General features: G+C 42.1%; 1 protein-coding gene across 2 annotated transcripts in view; it reads left to right on the forward strand.

Moving 5' to 3' along the window:
* prex1 (phosphatidylinositol-3,4,5-trisphosphate-dependent Rac exchange factor 1) overlaps positions 1–13982 on the forward strand; it is a 139178-nt gene that overhangs the window by 59803 nt on the left and 65393 nt on the right. For both annotated transcript variants that reach the window (XM_088608467.1, XM_088608468.1), the window contains exons 9-10: positions 2867–3016; positions 10729–10876. In XM_088608467.1, coding sequence (XP_088464593.1) covers positions 2867–3016; positions 10729–10876 — 298 coding nt within the window. The remainder of the gene's footprint in view (positions 1–2866; positions 3017–10728; positions 10877–13982) is intronic.

Below are 13982 nucleotides of genomic sequence, written 5' to 3' on the forward strand. Positions count from 1 at the left end.
TTTCTTCTGTTTTGCCTTTGGCACTGCGTGTGTGTGTGTGGTGTTAAGCATGTTTTGAGAGGATGTGGTGTCTTCTGGTCTCATCGCCCTGTTTGCTCTGTCACACCAGCCCCAGCACATGGGGGGTAGGTGGGGGGAGGGGCTCAAACCGCAGAGAACAACACCCCAGAAAGCTGGCTGTGTTGCGAAAACAGAGCGATGCGATAAGCCGCTCGTGCTTTTGGGGGGAGCTCATTCTGTCATATGCCACAGATTTGTGATTTCACCTTCAAAACCAGGCTCAGCGTTCGACTACTGTGCCTTGGCTGCCAGCTGCTTTGTGTGCATCTAGATAAACAGTTTTTTTTGGTGTTTCCTGAACTCACTTTAAAAACAGAGACGGTAGCTCTGTAACTTGGGTTATGTATAAGTGTAGCTATCAATATTTAGACATAAAACCTTTATCGGTTTTTATATTGTAAAAATACTATATATATATTCGATACAAAAGTGGGTGCTTTACGTCATGGTGAAGGCCTGCACTTTTTCTGATTGTCTGATGCATTTTCACATCTTCCTGATCACCACAGCAGACAGAAGGTTTGTAGTAAAAAAGCTTTTCATTCATTCAAAGTATCACGTCCATCTCAAAATTAGTTTAATTTATTTTTTGCATCTGGAAAGAGCAAGAAAAATAATCTTTCATGGTCATGGCTTAGATGCTGTTACAGAGTTGGCCCCTTCTCTGACTTATTTATATAATTATAATAGTACTGGTCAGCGACTATTGGGGTTGAACCTCAGAGGACTTTTGGCTAAACTAGTGTTCAAACACAGGCTTCCCCAGGGACAATTTGACTTTTTCACTGTAGTTCAGTTTTGGGCTCTTGGATTCTTACATGTAGCTGAAATGCTACTGTATTCCTGCAGCGTAGTGCGCATATCCATTGTCAGTTGCCATGGATGCTGTGTGGCTTGCTTAGGGAGAATTCCATGGAAATTCGGAAAAAAAAGAACCTTTGATTAGAGACAATAGCAACATAGTGCAGTGGTCACCTCTGCTTTTCAAGTGCTCATTAGTGTACTTTTGTTCCATTTGAATCTAGCAAGATAGAGACCTAAGTTGCTAAAGAGAAATTTAAAAAATATTGGCATGGGTTAGAAGATGATAAGTGTTGGCTGTAAAGCATATAGACGTATGCATTTCCTTTGTTTGATGGACTACAATATATGCCCATAGTCTGATAATATAAGATTAAGTGTTTGCAATGACAACAAGAAGGGAAAAAAATACTTTTAAACAGTATTTTTAGACTAGGCTTCAAAGCATGCAACGTGTGACCATGATTGCCAGATTTTATTTGTGATGCTGTTGCAGAGCAGCAAAATGCTCTGTCACCCACAGACATGCAGTGGGAATACATGGTAAACCAGAATCACCTGAGCAAAGGGCTCACAGAGAAGAGCAAGCATTCATAGACTGATGCACATTGAATAGATACTGGAGAGCCAGGCCAAGTTGTATCTTCAGCTTAGGCAGAGGGATTTTGAAATTAGCTTGCCAGGAATCAAGTGTAAAGACTCCAGGACAGGACTTATATGATCACCACAAGAAAAAAACACTTTATAACTTGTGGATATTATGAAGTTCTGGGTAATATTATGAATATTATGGATGTTAAGATGTCAATGGGGTGTTCCTCATCAACCGTCTCTTGTATTTTCCAGATTTATGGGGTACAACTAACAGAATCATCCCTTAGTACTGTTTGAAGTGACCCCAACACTGTTAATCACATGAAATTTTTATGTTGTTGTTTTTGCTTTAACGGTTTTTCTTCCACAATTAATATTATGGTAATTGTTTTGTTATTGTGCATCCAGCAACACTCTACAATTTGCATTAGATATACTGGATGTAAAGACTTTTATAATAACTGTATAATATAATAATATTCTAATCTTCTTCTGGAATGTGAATATTTTTTAAAATATAATTACAAGGTTGCAACTGTGTTGTTCGTAATAAAATAAGAGACTCTTAGGAAGCACAGTGGGATTAGGTCATCTGGTCGAAATATTACTTATTACTCATTTCTATATCGTCTCATATTAATTAAATTAAAACTGTCAGAGTCAAAGGAGAACCCCCCGACCCCTCTCATTGCCAAGTTATTTCAGACAAATGTGATTTATGGGAACCTTTGTGTCCCAAGGGAATTCTGAGCTTGAATTTATTTTATCGTCCTCCCATTACACATGCTCTTCAGAGTCTAATTATTCATGTGATTAAGTTCATCTCGCATTAACACTTGTGTTATATTTAAATATGATTCCCCTGAGGCTCTTCTGAATTTTCCAAATGAACACAATTCGTATTTCTGCACCGCGAGAAACTTCTTTTCAGACTTTGAATGAACACCAAATAACTCTTGTCTTGCTACTTCTTCAGAAAGGTTATTGACCGTGCAAGGCCAGTCATAACAGGTCATGAACATATGGACGTAGGGCAGTGAATTAAGTAGAGGTGTATCCTATAAGCAGAGACTGGCTTCTGTCTACACTTTTAGATAAGACTGTTACAACTAAATGGAGTTCGTAAATCGCCTGGGATGAAGACAAGCCACAGTTATTCCCAGTCCAGGCTCAGGCTGATGGTTCTTAGTCCTATTCCTGTGTCTGCTGATATTTGTTCCAACTGGGCCCTTAGCCACTAGTGCCTGTAACTGATCTGCATGCACGTTTTCTGCTAGTCCTGGCAGAAAAGGACTGCTCCTACGTCTGGGCCCCATTTCCTCCGACCCTTCGCCACGCTGGAAATGAGCTGTTTGCTCGCAGAATTTCATTCCTTGCCTCTCGTTTGTTTTCGTGTTGTTCATTTATGCAGCCGACTACCACAGCAATAACTACACGGTGACGAACGGCTGGAAAGTCCACAACACGGCGAAGAACAAGTGGTTCGTCTGCATGGCCAAGAACGCCGAGGAGAAACAGAAATGGCTGGATGCCATCCTGAAGGAGCGAGAGCAGAGAGAGAGTGAGTCGCAGAACCGAATGTTATCTGTTTTGGGTATAGGCTTTGTTTTATGTAGTTGGCCGACCAGCTCGCAGTATCTGACTATCTCCAGTGCTCAGCAGATAACCAGAGCAGATGTTTGTGGACCGGGGAGCTAAGATCCTCTCAGTGCCATCCGAGGCTGGTCCAGGAGGAACGTGTGCCATTTGCAACAGGAGGTGGTGTTGTGACAGTAGAATTCATGGCCTTTCTTCAGCCTCCACTGCCTTTCCTCTCTTCCCAGGGTTAATGCTCACGCGCTTCTGGCTAGACATCTGCTGTCTAGCACAGCCTTCTTTCCGTGGATGATTTTGGCAGCACAGGTCCTAATTAAAACAGGTTTTCTCTGGTGTGCGCCGCTAAAGACCCCTCTATAAACCAAGACTCCCGCCAACCAGCAAGGACCTGGCATCCAGCACTGGCAGTCTGCTTGTAAAAACCCCCTCAAACTAATATGTTAACTTGCCATGGATGAAACACAGGACTTCTGTAAGGGAGTGCAAGTCATTTTGCATCCGATAGAGAAGTCCTTTTTTAATTATCTTGTACCCAGCAGTGGGAATGGGGCACCTTAGTTTAATGGGGAGGCCTTTGGACCTACAATGACAGGTTGTGGGTTCGAGTCCCTGCTGCAGACACTGCTGTTGTAGCTTGAGTGAGGTTCATGACCCTAACTGCTCCAGTCTGCCCTGCTGTGGACGTGGGGGCAACATTGTGTGTGTGTGTGTGTGTGTGTGTGTGTGTGTGTGTGTGTGTGTGTGTGTGTGTGTGTGTGTGTGTGTGTGGGGGGGGGGGGGATCTCTGCATCTCTCTGTGGGTGTCACATGCTCTTTAGTCCACTTACTCCTACGGAAACCAGGTTAGGATCTGGCCTGTCCTGGTACAGCAGATAGAGGTAAGGTCCAGACCAAAGTACCAAATATTGTATTATATAAATATACCCTCACAAATGCTGATTAAGAATAGAAGCCTTGAAACATTTTGACCCATTTGGAAAATTGAGTGACACCCTAAACTGCCTTTTAGGGAATTTGAACAAAGTTATTTTTAGATGGAGTTTGTTTTGTACTTGGGTCACGCAGGGTGTCTGGTCGAAGCCTGTTTCACAGCTGTAGGAAGTATCAATTGTTTTGCTCTTTAGCCACTCAAGGGTGGAGGAAGAACCGAGGACACTTATCAGAGGTCTCGATCTCTGACAGACCTTATTTCCTGAAAGCAAATTGTTCACCCCAGTCTTGAAATATAGAAGCAATGGCAGGATGCCTGACAAACCACCACCTATCAAAAGATAACGAATGCTGAGCGTATTCTCTAAATTTCAACCGCAGTCATGGCCGCCAGTCATTTTTACCAGATTTCTAAATATCTGTTAATATTTCGCCACCTGACTTTGACCTCGTCTATTTTCAGTGCTCACAAAGCATAATAAAAAAATCATGGTAACACAGACATTGACCTGTTATAAATTACTGCAGTCCATTATTGATATATTGGTTGATATTCATGTACTTATCTATACATGTATGTACTGTTAACAGGCCAATGTTTTCTAGCCTTAGCCAGTTTTCCTAGCAGTGGAGCTCAGGAAAGTGCCAAAGTGGTTTCTTAAGGAATCCCAGCATGATAGCATCCAGTGTGTGCAATACATTTGGGGGACGATTCGGGTGGGGAAGATTAGACAGATTCCTGAATGTGCACTTACTGTTCAGAACAGGAATTCCGGTGTGCCTGTTCTGTTCTTTTCTGCATATTAATTATGAACAGAACAAGGCATGAGGAGTTAATGAGCTCAGCGTTTCGCCATGAATTGCCACAGCTAGGCAGCGTCTGAGCCAGAAGAAGCAATATCTTCTGAAATGTGCTGCCTGTTTCATCACACACAGAACCCTATCCAAGCGTTCTTTCCTGTCAGTAATAGAGTGCAAAGGGTCACTACAAAATAGCTGGCAGAGCTTAATGCTCTGAGCCATGGTATCAGCTCATTCATATGAGCCCTGAAAAACATATTCTCGATCCCGTCTCAGAAATTCCAATTGCCTGTCTTCTCAAGCTTTGAGCAATCACCAGAGGCTCTCCAAAGCGTGTGTTGCACAACGCAAAGGCTACTGTGCAAGCAGGGAGATACAGGAGACTGAGGAAAGAAGTAACAAAGTTCAGCACCATGCCTCAAGCGTGTGATTTCTGGGAGCTTCAATACTGACCCCAAAATCTGCACCTTCTATTTTCCTCAGTAATAAGACACTTCAGTAGCATTTTTTTTTCTCAGAACTAGAGCAAGGTGATTTCCTAATCCACCTGGGTAAGGCAGACAGATTTAGATATTATTTTAAAAGCTGCCTTGTTTAAAGGTATGAAATCAGTTCTGGACTTTATCTCCACTTGACTCTTTTTGCTGTTTTCAAAGGAAGTGCTCAGGGCAAGATAAGAATCCCAGGAGTTATTCAAGACATATAACCCAGCACAATGGTCCAGTAGCTGTTGTAAACAAATGTCATAGGGGTTTGAAACTCACTATATTACATTGAAAATACACAGTCATTCTCTTGTAGGCCTCAGTTCTTAAACAACAGGGACAATACATGGGATGGAAATTGCACATGTGAAGCGTTTATTTGCTTCATTGTGACATTCCCTTGAAAGGTTCTCTAGGGTCAGTGTTTCCAGTGTCTCAGAGCTGTGCATCTTAAAGAAAAGAGAATGGAGCTAAATATGCTGCTGTCAATCAAATTCCTCGACAATACTTTCTTTGTAAATGAAAGCAGTAAATGTCTTTAAAAATGAAATACAGATTTGGAACTAATAAGGACAGTGAATGGAAGCTTCTTCTCTATGAGAGGCTATAGTAGAACGGTAATACTAACTGCACCAGTACTATGGAGTAGTTGCGTTAGTATGTTGTAGGTGTTGTAGTTGATATATTAGTTATGGTAGAAGTAGTCACTGTATTTTCAAAAGTAGTAATCGTTATACGGGTGGTAGCTGCAGGAACACTGCAGAACTAACTCTGTGCAGTTGGTCTTATATTTCCAAACAACAGATGCCATAGGAGTCATTTTCTTTTTAGTTAAGTCTACTTAAATCCTATGAGTGGAAACATCATTGATGGATAAATTCATCTGCATTTCTCTTGCTCTTCCACTATTTATGTTTTGTGGGACTTGGAAGATTTTTCTTTGTTTATCTGCATGATACCCATGTGTTGGTTGACTAAGTCACATCATATAAATGTGGTGACAACACAGAATTCTTGTTGCGGGGCAAATATTTAGACTTTTGGGGATGTTGGTGTAACATGCTTCACAATGGGCGGAGCGGTGACACTGTGGCTAAGGATCTGCGCCTGTTGGCCGGAAGGTTGGCGGTTCAGATCCCGTGGTCGGCAGAGGAATCCTACTCCGTTGGGCCCCTGAGCAAGGCCCTCAACCCCAGCTGCTCCAGGGGCGCTGTACAATGGCTGATCCTGCGCTCTGACCCCAGGCTTCTTTCCGTGTCTGTGTCTCATGGAGAACAAGCTGGGGTATGCGAAAAGATGAATTCCTAATGCGAGAAATTGTATATGGCTATCTTATCTTACAATGTTGCCTCAACCAAAGTCTTTAATTAATACAGTACTGATATAATATTGAAACTTCTTTTTTGAAACATCTCGATAAAACATCCCAAAAAACATATTCTAAAAGCAGGAACCCAGATGCCTGTTTGTACCCTGGCTGCAACATCCTGTTAGTGGTGGAAAGGACTGTGGATTGTGAAGTGTGCGGCACACTTGTTCTCCAAACCTTCAAGCTACAGCCCTTTTCAAGGTTTGTGGACCACTTTAACGAACAGCAAACATTCACGTCATTGTTGATCAATCAGTCAGTCCAGTAATTCAGTTTTAAGTCTCCCGGATCCCGTTTCCCACGTGCTGAAAAACAGCAACCCGGGAGCCGACTGGTGGAGTAATGCAATGATCGTGGGCCTCAAGCTTGTGTCATGTCACAGACCCGGGACTGTAAAAGGAGTGATCAGGATTCCCCGAACGATGGCGCACAATTAACAGGCTGGGATTAGTCTCAAACCAACAGTCACCTTGAGGCCTCCTGGGGCTTGCAGGCACTCCTTCTCCAATTTGCTCTGAACCTCTGGTACGGGCCCTGTGATGGTTTAAAGGAGCAGTGTCTTAAAGGGGGGCTCCTACATACTTATGCTCCCCTGTGTGGGGTTACTGGGCTGACAAACTGATATGCGGAAGACATGCAGTTGACTATTTTAAATCTAGGAAGTCTAGCAGAATAATTGGACTTGCAAATTAAAAATAAGAATACAAATATATTGCACAACGTGGTTATCATATGCAGAGATGATATTGTGGGGAAAAGCTATTATTGCACAGGCTCTTGTGGATGGACACACTAGGCTCCAGTGTATAAAAATCGGCTACTTCGACAGAGGCCGTCAGAATCCAGCAGCTGGCTGGGCTGGGCTGGAACCTGATGAGCTCTCCAAGCAGCTGGGCTTGGCTGCAAGACCTCATTTGGAATCTCTTTTCTTCAAAGCCCCTCTTTGTTCCTTGTGCTCCAGCTGCTGTGTGCCATAATCCGGCCTGCCCTTTTATTATGAAGCAGTTCAGAACCCCAGTCCACTCTGCTTGTAACACTCTGCATATTTCCTCTTGGAATGCAAGAGAAAAACAATCCACTGAAATGTAGCTGCTCGTTCCACTAGAGTACAGTCTGTACTTTGCAGAAGGGTGAGACAGGCATTTTCTCCTAAACAGAAAGGTTTTAAGATTTACGGTCCTCATGTGATCCAACTTCCTAAATTTATTATGAAGTGCATTAATTGCCAGATTTATAAAAATGGTAATACTCAGTGTTATATTTCTTTATTACATACTGTAGTTCAGAGATTGTATGCTTGATTTATTTTTTTAAGGTTAACTGGATTTATCTTATGACTGAAAATAGTTGCTGTTAATGTAGGTCAGACAATAAGGACTTTCTACTTTCTGAATTAGTTCATCAGCCATGTGCCCAGGAACCAGAACTGACTAGGTGTCCATGTTCTCTGTCATACACACAGATGTATGTAAAATCAAATCACTATTCCTGATAAATATTCATACAACAACAACAAAAACTTAGGTCATTGGACTGTGTAAATTGTGTACTGAGTTGTAACACTTTGGATTAATTGCTCCTAATTACTCATGATTTGCAGTGCACTGAGCTCCCACTTTGCTTGAAAAGCATGAGAGCTGTAGGATTTCTTCTGATTTCATGGTGCAGAACAGTTTGACTTTCCGAGATCAGAAATTAATGCTGGAGTCACTGGGGAAATACAAAAACAGCTCCTTTTGTTTCCCAGTAGTTGCCTTAATAAGGTGGTGATACGCAGTCTGAATTTTTATTAAAATTAGAATAGGGAGTGCCACTATGCAGTTTTCCTGTCCTCTTCAGTGGAGAGCATCAGTCATTTCTCTCACACGTCCGCAAGTCTGAACTGTTCGGGCCTGTTCAATTCTTAGGAGCTTTTTACACACAAGACAGATTTCTGCAGGGGATGGAATTCTTACTTCGTAGGGCAGCCTTATTTTATTATTTTCCTGAAGAAAATGTCAGTTTTTCCAACCAGAACAAAAAAGTTTATTTCCCCGGGGCACAATTCTTTTCTTTGTTTAGATTGGCATCAGGCAGGATCACTGTGCTTTTATGCCAGGTTTGGTAGAAGTCATGTGAATCGGTATCAGCTCTGTGCAAGAAGCTAGATTGAAATCTTCCCTCTAATTTGTCTTTCTTTATTCTTTCTCATTGTGCACTGTGACTGCAGGATTTCCAAAACACCAGTATGCGTGCCAGCTAGCAATACTGTAAACACCTTTATAATGCAGTCTTTTTACCATATCTTTTTAAATGTGCTTTGCCAGTCCTTTCTTTCCTTGACCATGTTGAAATAATAATAGGCTGGTCTCATCTATGTTTTACTATCTGCTTTAGGCAACTCTTGGTTCATTAACAATTTTCATAAGTAGGCTGTGAAGCAAAGATTTTGAGGGATATCAGTGCTAGCTACTGTATCCAGGAATGTAAGCCAAGGAGATAGCTATAAGTTGAAGGCATTTTGTAAATATGAAATAGTCAGCAGAATTAAAGTTTTCCTTTCTTTGACTGGATTGAAAAAACATGTCTTTTTCCTCAGGTACCTGCAGGCAGAACACATCTGATGTATAATTTCAAAACAAAGCAGAGTTACATGAAATCTCAGATTTCAGATGCAAATTCCATCCTCTGCCAGTTACAGCACAAGGTCAATGCTTACAAAGTGCACCAACCCTGAGAAGACAGACTGACTTTCGAAAGTGTGTCCACTAACCACATCCACCCCTGTGCAGATATCTTCTTAGAAGTCTCCTTTTAATAAAACTAAAACATACATCATTAATATACTATAATGTGATAACGGTAATTATCTACATGTATATGTTTGGTAGCACAGTGGCACAATGTCACCACACATCAGCTCTCAGTGGGGAGGAAAACAGAGTGATGAAGCCAATTCATAGATGGGGATTGTTAGGAGGCCAATGGGAAATTTGGCCAAGACACTGAGGTTACATCCCTATAATTTTTGATTGATTGATTTTTGATTATTATGATTTTTAATAACCACAGAGAGTCAGGACCTCTCACCCTGTGGTCCAGGTGGGTCCTAATACCCCAGTATAGTGACCGGGACACTATACTGTAAATAAGCGCCGTCCTTCGGATGAGACGTAAAACCGAGGTCCTGACTCTCTGTGGTCATTAAAAATCCCAGGGTGTTTCTCGAAAAGAGTAGGGGTGTAACCCCCGCGTCCTGGCCAAATTTCCCATGCTTACTAATAATCCCCCTCTATGAATTGGCTACATTACTTTGTTCTCCTCCCCCCCCCTCCGACGGCAGGCGGAGCAACGCGCCGGTTGGAGTATTCTCGGTCGCAGTTAATGGCAATGTCAGCTCAAAGATTTGGTTCAAACCACCAAATGGAGACAGGCATGCCGACAAGTGGACCCTGCTGATGCGGGATCAACGCTAGTAAAGAGAGAGAGATTCAGAACCTCGGTTTTACATCTCATCCAAATTATAGCACATTTTTTTTGATGGGTTAATTGACTTTTAGGATAATTATCCCTGGTGTGAGTGCGTGCATGTTTGTGTCTGTGTCTCTGCCCTGAGATAGACTGGTCCCGTCCAGGGTGTATCCTGCTTCCATTGTTTGCCAGGATAGGCTCTGGTTCCCCTCCGACCCCGAATTAGGAAAAGCTGTTAGAAAATGGATGTCTAGATAATTTTAAGCAATGTGTTTCCGGTGTTACATTACCAACAAGAAAATGAGCATGTTTTTGAAAATCTGTTGGGATAGAAATAATGCAATGGAGAAAAAATGTGTACTGCTGAAATGGGTTTAGTTTATCTCTCTGTTTCCTTGCTGCTTCTTTTGGCCTGTTAACTGCATTCTGAAAGTAAGTATCCAACCGGTAAAACAAGTTAATGAAGTCAATGTGTGGAAAGCAGTGCCATTGCACTCTTTATTCTTAAATGTTTTTGACTGAGTGGTAAATTATTACTACCGTTACACATTATTTGTGCAGGAAAAATGTATCTGCTGTTGCATTCAGAACCCAGGCACCTCAGATCTGCAGTGTGTGATGGTTGTGCTCTGCATTTTGCAGGCCTGAAGTTAGGCATGGAGCGCGATGCCTATGTCATGATCTCCGAGAAGGGGGAGAAGCTCTATCACATGTTGATGACCAAGAGCAAACACATGATCAAGGACCGGCGCAGGAAACTCAGCATCGTCCCCAAGTGCTTCCTGGGAAAGTAAGTGGACGCGATGCGTGGGTTCGGCTCTTGATTCCGATCCGTTGGCGAAGGGTGCGTGCTTACGCTGTGTGCGCGGGTGGGTCACGAGCTGGGTTCCCTTCCCCACCAGACAGGAACAGAAGGAATGGAAATCTGGGCGCTGGTGGCGTCTGCCCCCTGCCCAGATCCCTTGAGCAAGCATCCGACCTGGAGGGAAATATTTGCTAATCGGTTTTTGTTATCACTTTGCCAGTTTGGAGTGAATGTTTTCCCGATTGGGTATTTTTCTTGATTTCTTGACATTTCGTGAAATGGTGTAAACTACAGTTGTGGTTGTTTCAGATGAACACATCACCATTGAAATGCATTTAGATGCATGTCTCTGGTTTCCACCCCCTTGGCCAAATGGGTCTCCTGTTTGTACCAATGAATCCCCGATTAGGGGTCTGGTCCTCTGATAGAGGGTGGAGGGTGCTGAGATGTGATCACTAGAGTGGAAGGCGAAAATGTATTAACACTGATGCAGCGTCACAGGGACTTTTATTACCCTTGAAGTTCTGTGATGAGCCCCATCTAGTCAAATGTCTCATTTTCACTGAGTCATTTGGTTTCGTGTTTTCCTCTTGTGAGTTCAAGCATTTTCACAGTGACCGGATTGGTGGAGCCTGGAGATCCCTTTCAGTTTAAAGTTAAGCGAAAAAGGATTTGACCTTTATCAAAGTTTTGCAATGACAAAGTTTAGCTAGCCAGGTGGGCTTGACTTTGAAATGACAGGAAGTTGTTTCACGCTGACTGCCAGTGCTCTCGCTTCTGGGGAGTGGGCTGGCACAAGGCAGTGCCCGGAGCTCACAAATTACCATCACAGAGCTGCCCAGAGCCGGTGGCACAGGTGGCAGGGTCTTTAATTCGCAGGGCAGGCGATCTGAGTCATCATATCTCCAGGAAGTGCCAGACCAATCGTTAGAGGATTTTTTAGAAAGATGCAAAGAAGTCTTTTTCTCCTTGGAAAACGTTACTTAGCTGGCCGAAGAAACGATATTAGTGTGAGGCACAATAAGAATCTTACAGTGAAGTGGAGAAATTTAAATCTATATACACGCCTGCTTAAAATAGCTAAATAATTCACTGAAGTAGCCTAATCCTGAGGGGAAACTGACATTTAGAAATATTTCCCTCTGCTGCCTTATTAAGTGGTCTACTCTGTAAGGATTGACTAATTATTAAAAATGAGGCTCTAATTGAGATAGCTCTTGCTGTAAGGAGATTGCAGTAGGATCATATAATATTTAGCCCCTAGGTATCCAGGTTTGTAAGTGTTGTCTTCTGTTAACCATTTCCTTACCTATGATGCTTGTGGTATCCTGACGCAGTTAAATCCACCGGCTATGAATGGTGTTCCCAAGGACCGTGCCAAGCATTGTCCCAGATCCGATCTTACTCGATGAGGCTTGATTAGGAAGACACTGGCCTCAAGCTGTTGGAGTGACATTTCTTTTTCTCCACTCTCACTGCAGTGGTTGAACAATGCTGAGTGTGTGTGAAGGGGTGCTAATGCCCTTTCCATTGTGCACCGGCTTCAGAACTGAACCGAAAAATTCCAGGCTGCAATTAAAACCTGTTTTTGGAGCGGAATGAGTAGGAGACCCAGAAAAGCCCCGTGCTGGGTGATGTGTAAAAGAGAACGATTCCTCAAGAAATGCACTCATTAGTCTTAATGGGTAGTTCATTAAGGATTCTATGAATGCCAGTAGTTTAGAAGGGCTTTCATATGTTTTCATAACACATAACAGAATTAATGTGCACTCTTTAAACCAAGTGAACTGAATTTATGACCGCATATAAAGTATCCCATAGCCTACAGGCAGAGTCCTGTAATGTAATTTCTGTGTTTTATGTAGAACAAATTGTCTTTCTGTTTCTTAATTTGAAAATACATTGTACTGCTTGGTGTTTTGTTTTTGGCTTCGGGCCATTTAATGCGCATTTGAGCTCTCTTGACCAGTTATGACCATTTGTATTCAAATATATATATATATTCCTAAAGATACCTTCTTGAAGAGAGTATTTTCTGTGTTAAGGATTCCCACCCGAAGGACTGATTAGACACAGGAGAGCAGTGTCATGTGTCCCCAGGGGGCTGGGAGAGTTTAGAGAGATGGAGTTTTACAACTCTTCTGACCAGGAGCTCTCTTCCTGTTAAAGCAATCTGATTAGTTTCCTCTCGGCTGGGCTAACAAGGTGAATGAATAAGAGTTACGTCACATCAATTTAAAGACACTGATTTCTAGCCAAGGGTAAGCTACCTAATTAGTTTTATTCCTATTCAGTGCTTTAACACACAAGAGTGCCTTATAGGTTCAGTAACAGATCTCTTTTGTTTTTGATTTGTTGTGCTGATTTGTGGCTTTACCACAGTAAAGCAATAGGATATTTTTTAAATGTTCCCATAGTTTTGGTGAAAATACGCTCTGAATTTACTGTGTTTTTCCATGGTTGTCCTATTCATGCTTTACCAGAATTTCTGGCTGTGCTACACTTTATTGCACCTTCGATAAGGTGGTCTGCATTGGGCTAAACTGCATATGTACCACAACAAATTGGGAAAGTTTAATTGAAATAACCTAGTCTTGCTTTGATATGGGTCACTTTCATAAGTGTTAATTTGTCCTCTAAATGTGTTTGCAAAATCCTAGAGTTGATCTTTGTGTTTCTTGTCTCTGTTTTCCATTTTAAAGAAGGATCACACCATCCTACTGCTTACTGATTTTGTGTCCGTTTTCGATGTGGTTTTTGATAAACCTGTCTTGTGTTCATTGATTTAATGATTAAACTAAAACATCTGAATGGCATTTGAAACTGCTTGCCATAGTTTAAAATCGTTGGACTAGTTTTACTGAGGTCGAGCTTGGATTTCCACAACTACAGCCAGTTTTAAAGTTTGAAAAGCAGGTGAATGTACCCCATTGTTGCACAAGAGTGTGTTTCCTTTACAGAGGGACAGTAAGTAATCAGGCTAAACTACATTGCATTTGAGCTCTGATTGCCAATTCCACTCCATTAAAGGGAAACTGAAGTCCCAATTTATCAGACCAGTTAATGAATCTCTGTTACAGAATTCATTGAC

The sequence above is a fragment of the Lepisosteus platostomus genome, chromosome 15 (genome assembly GCF_059453375.1).
Source record: "Lepisosteus platostomus isolate fLepPlt1 chromosome 15, fLepPlt1.hap1, whole genome shotgun sequence".
NCBI lineage: Eukaryota > Metazoa > Chordata > Actinopteri > Semionotiformes > Lepisosteidae > Lepisosteus > Lepisosteus platostomus.